Here is a 13,306-nt window from a genome sequence, read left to right on the forward strand (position 1 = left end):
TAAGGCTAGACCGTTCAACATTTATAATTGTTATAATTGGAAACTTTGCTTCGCTGTTGTGTTGTGTAGTATCTTAAAAGTGCAGCTCAACGAATTGGAAATTTTTGTGAAATAGTAAGCACATTTATTTGTGGCAAGCACACATTTTGAGTGTGGCTTTTGTGGTTAGACAGCAAGCATTGTGCTTGCTTTAGCATGATTATGCAACAATAGTGCAACATGATGACGTCATTGTTGTACATATTTGATTAGCGGTTTGCGACGACAACATGGCATGCCACACACGACACACAACACACGACACACGATAACTAACATAAGTTACGGTGAGGCCATGCCCCGTGGTGTTAACTTACCAAACTCGGGTGTTGTCGTCTCCGGTCCCACGCTGAAGCTATTAACGGCAAAGAAATTGTCACCGTCATCGGCCAGCACCACTGGCAGCCGTGGCAGCAGTGCGAAAACGGAAATCAGGCACAGGACGTATGTTTGAAGTCGCCCCATGTTGTTGTTGTTGCTGCTACCAACACCAACACCATCGACCTCAGTCCGGCGGTCCATTAGCATTAACGATTGCTCCTCACGCATTTTTAGGGACGCGGCAGTTGTTGTTGTTGCTGTTGCGGTCGTTGCGACGCCCTTAATCCTTAAGTGCAAGTTTGCTTTGTTGTTTGTTTGTGTTGCTATTATTATGCTTGGCGCCTGGCTGGGCGACAAGTGTTGAGCTTGTTGCTCTGACGCCTCCCAGCGGCAATTGTTGCTCTCGCTGCTCTTGTTGTTATTATTATAGTTGTTGCTGTCGTAGTTGTTGTTTTGATTGTTGTTGTTGTTATTGTTGCTGCTATTATTGTTGGCGTCTTTAGCTGCTATTGTGGCTGCTGCTGCTGATGATGCTGCTGCTGCTTCTGCTGCTGTTGATACTGCTGCGGCTGCTGCTGCTGCTGCTTCGTCGTCTTCATCAGCGCATTGTTGCTGCTGTTGCTCACATTTTACACGCGTCTCGCGCCGATACTTGGCAACGCCAATAAAGCGGCCCTGCAGCGTTGCAGCACCGTGACGGGGCTCTAAAGCCCCATCTAATCTCATATTATTCGATCGTCGTCGTGCTCCTCATCCATGCTGCTTTCAAGCCGTTCAATTTGAGCGCTCTCGTTTGTTCTATTGCCTTTGCCCTCTTTTGATTGCCACTTCACATGGAAACGTAGATCTCTCTGGTCAACGCTGGTGTCGCAACACGAAAACTGCAAAGAGAAATTGAAGCGTTTTGTTTTGATTTCCAGCAACAAAGAATAAACAACAATAAACGACAAAACGAGCCAAGTTGTTGCCCCCTTGGGCAGTAGCAAGCAAGCAGGGCTAATCACTTAACTGCGTGTGAAATTTCAAACCGACCTTCAAACAATTTCCAAAAGTGCCCAGCAAATGGGCACCAGCCAAACCAATGAAATTGAAACCAAGTCCTGCACTCTGCCCAACTACCATTCTCCATTCTAGCTGCCAAATTCTCACTTTCTTTCCCGCTCTCTCTTCTCGCTTTACACACACTAACTGTCCAACCGAAACTGTCAAACTGACTTGGACCGCCTGGCACGAAATTAAATTGACTGACAGTAAATTGGGGAATCATCTGTGTGTGGGGCCACAGCACAAAGCTGCCAATGCCTCCTCGGTCCGGACCAGCTAATTGGATTAAGGTCACACTCACACACTGTTGAGAATAACATATGTGACATTACATGTGTTTGTGTTCATGTTACTCTGCCACGAACAAGTATTTATAATTGTTTTGCTATACTGCTCTTTAAACGTTTCAGGGGCACTTTTGTGCAGTCTTTAACTTTGGCTTTATTTTATTGTTTCAATTTTATAACAGTCGTAATCGTCCATTAAAATCCCCGCTTTTAGTTTAAAGTGCAGCAGCTTGCACGCTTTTAATCATAGTTCAGAATAGCTTTATTTTCTTGATGAAATTTATTTAAAGTTCCAAAATTTCATTTCTAAAAGAATTGCCACACAATTTTCTGCACTTGCCATACAAATTTTTGAATGACAGATTTCATCATTGCTAAGAAGAGATTTCTTCAGTTTTTGAACTTTACTGAAAGTTTTAAAATTTCATCAATTAAAGTGCTTTAGCTTCAGCAACTTCCATGTGTTTCCATAGTTGATCATCACTTTTAATAAAAGTTTTAAAATTCCATCAATTAAAGAGCTGCAGCCTCTGCCAACCAAATATTTGCCATGTGTTTCCAGATGCATTTAATCATTGTTAAGTATGGCTTTTTGTGCTCGTTTAATTTTCATAAAAGTTTTTTTTTTAATTCCAACAATAAAAGTGCTGCTGGCTTGCATTGCGGCAGGTTGCAACCAAATATTTCGTTGCATAGTTTCAGGCGCAACCATAAATGTTTGCACATGCAACACAAATACCTGTGTATTCAATCATTATTAACAACAGCTTTATTTTTCGTGCAAATTTATTTAAAATCTTAATACATTTTTAATAAAAGTCTTTTCACACATTAAATTGTCCTGCATATTGATGTTAAATATTCCATGATTTTAATCATAGTTAAGAATAGCTTTCTTATGTTTTTGAAATTTAATAAGAGCTATAAATTTTCATTAAAGAACGTACGGTGTTGCCTGATTTCAGCTTTGCATTTAATCATTGTTCATTGCTTGTTAAACTTGCATAAAACGTTTTTAAATTTCATCATGAAAATGGCTGCATATATTTAGTTGCAAAGCGTACGAATGAAATTCAAAAAATATAGCATCATTGCAATAAATTTTGCTTTTATTAGCACACTGTACATAGTTTTCTTACTTGTTTTTATTGAAATATTATATACATATGTATGTCTTAAAAGCATTTTTAATCAAAATATCCTTTCGCTTGCACACGTTGAATTGCAGTCCGGCATATTGCAAGCAAATATTGCATTGCATAGTTTCAGGCGCACGAATACCTGTGCTTGTGTTTCTCATGCAACACACAAATACCTGAGCACACAACAATCGTATTGTGCATTTAATTATTATTTTTGCATTTAATTTAATGCTTTTTCATCTCGTGTCAGTTATTCTGCTTAATTGTTGCGGCAGTGTGTGCAGGCTTCTACACGATTTGGGCGACTTATGGCGTCGTGTTATTTGAGCCAAAGCCGGATAAATAAATCATACATCTGAACATGCAACAACGCATGTGGCGTGAATATTCTGTATAAGCCATGAATGTTGCAACATTTCCACATGCCACAACACAGCGTATGCATGTATGCAACTGCAACGGCAACGGCAATAGTATGTATTCAAAGTGTGTGTAAGCTGCATGGGGCTGACGCGAATAACGGACGACATTTGCCTGCCACATGTCAGTGCTCACTTATTTGCATACAAGCAGATCTTTCAATGTGACTGAATACGTCACTCAAACGTCGCCCTTTTACTTTTCACATCATCCACTCTTTAATACCGTTTACTCAAAAAACTTCTACTAAACGAAAGCCCTTCGTTTAAATACGCATTTGTCTCAACGGTTGCACGTAGTTACCTGACTCGAAAGATAATTTTGCGTCTTCACGTGATGCCATTAAGTTTCTATAAATATACTGTCAGCATCTAAATATAAACTTTACTCGTTTTCCCCAGTTGAGGGTTTTGTCTGGATTTGAACACTCGTTCGTTTGTATGGCAGCAAATAGGCTTTGGCTTTGGTTTTGGCTCTGGGTGTTTATTTCGGTAATAAATGTGGCGTGGCGCACTCAAGAGATCCGGCTAAGCTAAATTCCCCAGCGTGAGACAGTGTAAATCCGCAATTAATTTATGCGTCTGACGCATAAGCATACAAGGAATTTACAGTTATGCTGGTCAGGCCAGCATATTTATAAGCTATAAGCATCCAATTGCGAGATCTGCTCCGAGCTCATAAAACGCGACTCACGCAACCCAAAAATGATGAGCAGGAAACGTGTTGCATGTCTTCCATGTGTCGCATTCGTGCATGTTGGGGCACACAAATTGTTTTCGGGTTTTCCATAAATTTATGTGACGGCATTAAATGCGAGTGTAATAAATAAATGTCAAATGCGGCGTATACGCAATATTAATATATGGTTGCACAGAAGCCCCCACGATGATGAGACAATCGCTTGACACATGAAACGAAGGCATCCTGTGAGCAAATTACACACAATAACAATATCGTAGTATGCTGTCGCAAAATGAATGAGAAGAAATGTGCTCGCATTGTCACACATTACGTATACGCAACATGCACCTCGAGTATTTTGTGCCTTTTTTTTTGGTGGGGGAGGGCTAAATTATAACCCGGAAAAATGTTTATGCTAATTAACACGACATAAGCATAAAACGAAAACATCTGCCAATTCTAATGGTAATGAGGCTCAGGTCGTTCCAATTAATACTTATTGCCCTGCTATTGTTTTAGGCGCCATAGGAGCGACCCCAAGGCCATGTCTCTCTGTGTATTCACAAAGGAGAGCACGAAAGATGCACGATGCCAATCAGTTTGCTGAACAACAGAGATACACACAGAACCGCTTTTCACCTATTTTTCCATGCTTCAAACATCCCGTCGTCGTTTTGTACAAACTATTCAGTCAGTGGAACAAATAGCATCGCTCAGTCTTTCGGCTGTGCGTTGATATTCATTCAGCGAGGACAAAGAATTGTATAAGGAAAGCTATAAATAAACATTAGTCGAGTATAAAGGGCGTGAAGTTATCCTAGAGTTTGTAAACCAAACAGAATTTCGCACTTAAAACACTTTCAACTGCGTTTAATCAATAACTTTCGCTTGAGATGCACTTTACTCTTTATGTTGATCAGTTACATAGTTTGCTTTATAGCGCCAATGATGCCAACTTCAGTTTTTATTATACCCATTCCATGCAATATTAATGGCTACAGGGTATAATAAAACCACATACCAGGCCAAAGAGCCAATTCAGAAATTCGTGCAATAAATTCTGCAAACAATGGCAGTGTCTTACATCTGAGCATCTATGTGCGTGTGTGTTCTATGCGAGTGTCTGTGTGTGTTGTGTTCATGCATGTGTATGTTGTCGCCTACAGAGGCACAACAGCAACGACAACAACTACAACAAGAACAAAAACAATACCACAACTGCCATAGACAAACAACGTGCCCCACACAAATCCAAGCGAAGCGGCAGCTTTGGACTTGCGCCACAGTGGCGTGCAACAAAATAATTATAGCAATTAATTTTGTATTTTTAAGGCAGTATTTAGATTTTAGTATGCCAATTACAAATGCTGCTCAATAAATAAGCCAGCGGCTAAACTAAAATATAGTACTAATAATAAAATAAAAACAGTAAATACTAAAATCATAACAATAAATACTGAATGATAAATACTAAATAGTAAATTAAAAATATGAAATACTAAATTGTTTATACTAAATAATAAATCCCAAATATTAAATACTAAATAGTAAATTCCAAATTTAAGATATTAAATAACAAATACTTAATTTTAAATACTAAAAATACTAAATAATAAATACTAAAGATTTAATACGAATCATTAAATACTGAATGGTAAATACTTAATAATAAATACTAAAGATTAAATAGAAAACAATAAGTAATAAATATTAAATACTTATTAGCAAACACTAAATATTTAACATTAAATGCAAAACAGTAAATAGTAAATACTTTATATTAAATACTAAATAATAAATACTAGCTAGTTAATTCTTACCAAGTAAGTAAAAAATACTAAATAATACATACTAAATTGTAAATAATATATATATATATATATTAATTATAAAAAAAGTAAATAATGAATACTAATTACTAATAATAAATAATAGTAATTAATAATTATATAAAAAATACCAAAATACAATATATTTTTTCGTTGCCAATTTCATAGCATGTTGCACCAGTGTGCGCTGGTAAAACGCACTTTGGCCAAGAGCCAGAACTAAATTCCGTATAGCTGTGCACATGTGTTTGTCCTATACTTTATTGATTGCTGATGTAAGTAATCTGAACGCTGAATCTACCCTAACTAACACCCCAGTAGAAAGCCAGCGTGCCAGCAGTTCATTCGCATATCTTAAGGGCCCTTCGTTTAGGCTATGCAAAAGGCTTTATGGTTCTCTTCTATATGGTAGTATGGCTGCATATGAATGTGTGTATGTGTGTGTCTGTGAATAACTGCAAAGAAATCCTGACTAGCAGTGCCAAACAATGCGCACAAGATTTATACGAGGCGTTGAACAAATTGCTTGGCATTAAGCACCAGAAATGCGTCCCACGGAATGCAATAGACATGGCCCTGAAGGCCTACAATTTGAGCCAGAGAGCGGAGGGATTCAGTATTGTGGCCCAGAGCAAAGCGTTGCCATAATGCAGTTTGTCTGACAGACGCATTCAGTGCAAATTATTGGCCAATTGGGAGACACTTGGATGGTGCTCTATAAATTGTCAATAAACTAATCAAAAATGCATGTCAAACTAAATAAACTATACTCGAAACTAGTAATTATATGTGGCCAATAGAGTGGGTGCAGATTTAAGTGAGGGGTGGGAGCAACAACAACTCGGCAACAATTTTCATTGAGGCCAACGCTGAATGGCAGCTAATGAACACAAAAGTTCAGTGGCTGCACAAAAGTAGAGCGCAACGCAGATTGGCCAAACTCTTGACCAAGAAAACTAAATGTCAAAGCGAAAAACTTGGCCAAGTGAATTAGCAATGTAAGGATAATTTTGCTGGCATTTTTCCTTTAATGAAAATTAAATGAATGGGCGTAATGGCATTTTGGCAACGATGCTACGTTCTCAATGATTAAATCTTTAAAATCTCGCCTAGAGAGCAAGAAACACAAATTACGAGAATATGTTCTTGTTTAATTGGTTGTTCTATATCTTTCATTGCTGATCTGCTGCAAGTAAACTCATTTACTACTGTGACTAATAACAGTTGAGCTACAATTGTTGAAAGGATAAAAACTCATTTTAAAAAGTCTTTAATTCTTTGTTATTAGATTTTAAAAACTTGAAACTCTTCTGATAGTTTGTAAATAAAACATACTTCAAATACAAGACTGAACTTTTTATACCATACAATTTAAATAACATTAAGAGCAATATACAAATTTAGTTCAATTACAACAAATAAAAGTAAATTAATTTACTAAGCTAAAAGAATGAAAAAAATTGTTAAGTTTTATAACATAGTTATTTTCTATTATTCCAACCAATTGATATAACATAAATAAAATTATGAAAAGTAAGACAGCGAGATATCTGATGCCGATATTAAAATAAACTGAAGTCTATTTGTGGTATACATATAAAGTTCTACATTCATAATATACCTTAGAGTACAAAATATACCATATTGTCAGCCATAGCAACTAAAAACCCTTTTCAGTAGGCGTTATTTCCAATACAATTAATAATTACTTCTTAATCTTTTTCATATTTTTTTCTTCCTGAAATAATTTCTATCATCTATTTGAAATTTTGTTGATGAACTTTTGCTTGGTGTTTAGTCTACTTAGCAGCAATCTAAATATAGAAACTCTCGTTAAGCTTTTCTGTCTATTCTTAATACTTAGCTCATCAATCATTCCTAATCTTACCACACTTTGGTTGAATAAGTAAATTAATAATCATGCTGCAGTTATGTTTAAACTTTATATACATAGACACATCGCTCTTTAAACTTTTGTCTACAGCGTACTTAAAAGTCGAGCAGTCTCCACAGTGCAGCGCTTAATTGTTTTTTTGAGTAAAGTTTTTGAGTTTGTATATCGTTTACACAGTTAACAAACACACAACGCTCTCGACATATATTTTCCCATATATGCTATATGCATATGAAATGAAATGTGTGTGTTTGTAAGAGTGCGTTGGTGTTAGTGCGTTTGTTTATATATTAAAACTCAATTATATATCGCATGTTGTTTAATTGGACTAATGGCGATGCCCAAAGTAAGTAGCTTGCAAATACAGAGCGATATTTTACGCTATGTATATAAGGATTTCTTTTGGCTTATTATGAATTAATTTAGCCTCGCATTTCATGTTCAAATCCTGCTGAAAACTACAATGACAGAGGAAGGAGGCAGGAGGCAGCATTGGGAGGTTGCTAAGTGGAAATGCGAGGCATGCAATTAGCATGCCATATAATGAATTATGATTGTTATACAAAACAGAGGGCTATGTGGGCCAGTTGTTGGTTTTCCCCGGTTAGTCGTTGTAGCTGTTGTTACTTTAGGCTGCTTGCCACAATTTGTGTCGTGAGCGGAGCCAATGTTGCGCTTTGTGAACTTTTCGGCAACGGTTACAGTTGTTGCTGTTGCTGTTGCCGTCGCCCTGGCCACGTGAAGGGCAATAAATAAACTGGTGGAAAAATGCGAAAATACAATAAAAAGTATTGCCGCTTTTGGCATTGTCGGGAAGCGAACGAGCAAACATCAACAAAACTGGCTGGCTACACAACTGAGGACAAGCATAACAATAACAACGGCGAAGCGGATATGGCGTGAGTTGTACACGAGTTGTTGTAGGCGTCGCTGCAGCAAGGGATTCAGCCTTAAGAGGGGCGTGAGTAAGACGATTCAGTAACAACGCACCGCAAATGAAAACGAAAGAAAAATGAGAAATCACGACACATGGCGTGGCAAGCAACGGTTCTTTGCATTACGGCAAATGGCAACATTGAGTTCCAGGTTAAACCCTCAAAAAAAAAAAAACAGTCACCATTTCACACAGCAGCAGCCAAGCACATGGCCAATGGCCAATTAGCCAGCACCCAAAAAATAAAGAACCCCGAAGCCTGACAACTCTGGAAGATTTGCAGAGTTGACTTGGCTGGGCATTCAAAAAGCGGATGCATGTCCATGGCTCAGTCAGTTTTTTACCGTCGCGAACGCCATCGCCATCGCCTTTGTCGTTTATGCTGTTGCTGTTGCTGTTGTGCATTTCCGTTTCCGAAACACCCCAAAAAGGATGGCGAAAACGGATGCGGCAACGGTTACACATTTGATTGGTAAAATGGCATTCGATGTGCAACATTTAACCTTTTCGTCTGACAGTGAATAAATAAAACGTGATTTTGCCATTGGTTTGTTGCCTTTAACTTTTGCCTTTTCGCTTGACATTTTTTTTTCCCATTCGTTTCATATTTTATATATGTATGTTAGTTTCTACCAGGTGCATTACGCATACGCCTCAGTGGCCTCAGTGGTTGTCGATGCAGTCAAGTAGAAGCCGTTGATGTCAGCACTGTTAATAACGTTATAATGCACGCAACGAGGCGTGGCAGCTTTTTCTGAGTTATTGCGATTAAGTTGAATATGTCAACAAATACAATTGTAAAAGCAAAGAAAAGGGTCAACGAATAAATCATCCCCGTAAATCATCGCAGTGTTTGAATTTATGTAAAGGTCACATTTATGCTTGATGGGATGATGCCTGATAAACTGATAAGCTCCACTGTTTATCCGAGGCAAATTTAAATTCAATTTCCCCCATAAAGAATCGACAAATCCATTAAAGTTTGCACGCTTCACGCCCATTCACATTGCACTTTGCCAGGCTGAATGGCCAGGCTTTAAATCAACACACAAGCACAAGCATACAGATAAACTCATGGAATTGTGGGAGGCAGCTGGCGTCGGATGTGAATCCGGATGTGACTGCGTTTAGAAATGGCATAAAACGTACGTAGAGTGCAAACATGTAAGCTTCGACTCGATTCGACTGCAAGTGAAGGCGGTTAGGTAGCACGTGCCAGAGAATCGAGAACATTATGCAAAACACAGAAAAAAAAAAACAAGTTAGAAAGCTACAGTGGAGTGTGCTCGACTGTGAGATACCCGCAAAAGCAAAATATTGCAGTTTGTTTTTCAAAATATACCGAAAATATATATATATATTTAGTATATCGATATAGTACCACATTCAAAATATGCCAAAGCAAGTAAGACCCCTAGTAAGTAGGCGTTTTTGCCCATACAAAAGTATTTCTTTAATACCTTCCAGAATTTTTATCTAATCGCAATCAAATTTTCAGGACTCATAACATAAATACTATAGTCAATATTGTATACACAAAAATTCGCAGCTCTAGCTTTAAAATTACGCATGTTATTTTTTGATTTTCGGGGGCGGAAGGGGGCGTGGAAAAAATTTGAAACAAACTTGATCTGCGTGCAAACATAACAAATGCTGTCGAAAATAAATTATAGCTCTATCTCGTATAGTCTCTGAGATCCAGTGTTTTATACTGACGGACGGACGGACGGACAGACGGACAAGGCTAGATCGTCTCGGCTGTTGACGCTGATCAAGAATATATATACTTTATAGGGTCGGAGATGCCTCCTTCTACCTGTTACATACATTTCCTGTCTGCACAAAGTTATAATACCCTTCTACCCTATGGGTAGCGGGTATAAAAACACTTTTAGCTGCAGCAAAACTTGTCTTAAAGCGCTAATGCATTTGTCCGTTAATCCATAACACACGTAGTTGCAATGCGATGGCGAAGCGACAAACACTTTGTCATTTTAATTGCGCATAAAACACTTTGCAACTTTCACAGCAGATAACAGGCCTATAAATAATAGAGTAGAAACTCAAATAAAAGCTAGATAGATGGTCGCGTATATTCCTGGCTGCAACTCGAGTCCTTTAATATGCGACACGTGCAGCAAACACACTCATAACCATACTATATAATACGCTAGTCTATATAGCACCCCATCTGTGGTGCATAATAAGAACAGCTGCAGAGTTCAAGTGGTTTTGTGCCATCAGCAAAATGGGTCAACCACTAAACTGGATTGGCTTAAAGCCCGCCACACACACACACATTCGCACACATACACAACCACTTAAAGGACCACAGAAACATGCTGCGCTGTGGCAACACAACCTGAATGAGAATGAGACAATTCACCGAGTCAGCTCAGGTAAATTAATTACAGCAATTAGCCAAAACAGAAGCCCAACAACTGGAACTGGAGCAACGCCCTCTATGCGTTGACACTTTAAGTCCTTCCGTGCTCAGTCTCCAGTTAAACACACAATAGGAGCAAGAGATAAGTAGCTTGCTTTGCTGTTGAGCTCCTCCTTCTGTACGGAAGATGTATGCAAAATTACACATGCTGACAATTAGTCAGAATCTAATTACGAGCTTATCAAAGTGAGAAATGTGAGCGAACTTGCAAACCAAAAAGCAAATAAAATTGCGGTACAGAATTTTATATTTGAGATGTGAAACTTTTTTGAGTTAAAAGTTTTAAAGAGAACAGGTGCTTCCGTTAAAGCACAACGTCTTATATCGAATAAATAAGTATACAAAAATTAAGCAAGATAGTTCATTAGAAAAAAGATTTCTGTTGATGATATTTCAGAGCTTTCTAGAAAAAATAAAACTGCAGAAGTTATTTCATTCTTATTAAAATTGTAATCAAAAAGTATACAACTAATAATTGAAAGAAAAGAGCTTTAAGTAACATAAGAATAGATTAAGATATAGGCAAGATATAGAAGAGATTAAAAAAACAAATTTATGTCGATTATACTTGAGAATTTTCTAGAAAGAACTAAACTGCAGAAGTTATCTTGTGAATAAATTTGATTCTTATTAAAACTTCAACCATAAAAAGCATAACGAATGATTAGACCAAAAAGCTTCAATACCATTCTCTATCAAAAGAATATATCTTTTATATGAAAAGAAACAAAATATGCTTAAACAACTTTCCTTAATAAGTTATACTTTAGAAATTTCTATTTCTTTAAAAACTTTTCTAACATTTCTCCAATAAGTTCAACTAAAATCAAAAGAAATGAGAATATAATAAACTGACTTTAAAAACTCAAATTGTGGCTTGAATCTTAGAATGTTTCAACAGCAAAAGAATAACATTAAAAAATATATTTCTTCACTGTGGTTAAAGTTAAATATTTTATCGTAGCATTCAAGAAAGTTTTCAGCTCTTCTCTAATACAATATATTCAACTAAAATTAAATGAAAATAAAATAGAATAAACTGACTTTAAAAACTTAAAAACTAGCTGGCATTATAAAATGATTCAACAGCAAAAGATTAACATTAACCAATATATTTCTTCACTATGGTTATTGTTAAATATTTTATCATAACATTCAAGAAAGTTTTCAACTCCGCTCTGAGCTTGTTTCCCCCCTTCGGCAAATTTTCTCACGAGCTGCAGTCTGAAAGAAAAGCAATTGAGAATAACTTTTTGGGTAAAGGATTGAAAAATGAACTCAGACTTGGTGTCGGCCGGCGGCAGAACGACAATTTATCTTGGCAGCGCTATAAAATGGTAATCATTATTATAGTCATGTACCAGGCAATGGGGCGTAACGGCAATCAACGCCAAGACGTACAGTAAATAACCACACAATTTCAATTTTCCACACATGAATACGAAAGTAAAGTAACTTTTCACACACACACTCTCACATATACACAACTCAGGCTTAGTAGAACAGAAGATATATTTAAATGCATATTTTAATAGTCATAAAAGAGCCTAGAGAATCTGTCCCTGGAGCCGCCAAAAGCGGTAAATGCCAGTGGGCATACTTAAAGATACACTCAGACACACTCAGATACAGATGCGAGGCAAGGCCAAGCGCAGCAAAAAAAAAACAATGGAAACGAAACGAAACGAACCGAACAAGTAATATAAATTATAAACGCAAACTTTGCGACAAGGCTTTGCATACACACACACACACACACAAACACATTCAAATGTATGAGAGTGTAAAAGTTATATATTATATATACGAAGAAATAAAAGGAAGCGACATGCGATTTGATGGCAAATGATTTTGCAGTTGGCGACGAGCAGGAAATCGAAATGGCAATCGAAACCGTTGGAGTAGTAATACAAAGCATAAAGGCCTCTTACTCGTATATTCAGTTGCCGCTGGGCTAAGGTCAAGGGTCGAGCATTTTTGATAATGTCGAAATTTACTGCAACACTTGGCAGGGCAATCAAAGAGCATCCGCACCAGCCACAAAATGCCGCTGGCAAAATTCCCTTTACGCTTCGCTTCTGGGGCCACACATATGAAAATGTCAATAACGAATATATGTATATATATTTAGACTAAATTCGATTTGCTGACGAGTCTTGTCGCCTTGCTCCTTGCAGATTTCGTGTTGCACACACAGCAGCAAACAAAAATTGTAACTGTGTAGAACTCGACTGCAGCAGCTGCCGCAATGTCTATCCCAAATCGATCC

At 37.4% G+C, this 13,306-nt stretch overlaps 1 protein-coding gene across 6 annotated transcripts in view; it reads right to left on the reverse strand.

Annotated features, from left to right (window-relative positions):
- Positions 1 to 13,306, reverse strand: part of LOC117573652 (putative uncharacterized protein DDB_G0277255) — a 29,127-nt gene that overhangs the window by 8,398 nt on the left and 7,423 nt on the right. For all 6 annotated transcript variants that reach the window (XR_007955503.1, XR_007955501.1, XR_007955502.1 and 3 more), the window contains exon 2: positions 357 to 1,241. Coding sequence is in view for 3 of the 6 variants with exons in the window: in XM_052008200.1 (XP_051864160.1) it covers positions 357 to 1,086 (730 nt within the window). In the remaining 3 variants the exon portion in view is untranslated. The remainder of the gene's footprint in view (positions 1 to 356; positions 1,242 to 13,306) is intronic.

This window comes from Drosophila albomicans, chromosome 2R, assembly GCF_009650485.2.
Source record: "Drosophila albomicans strain 15112-1751.03 chromosome 2R, ASM965048v2, whole genome shotgun sequence".
NCBI lineage: Eukaryota > Metazoa > Arthropoda > Insecta > Diptera > Drosophilidae > Drosophila > Drosophila albomicans.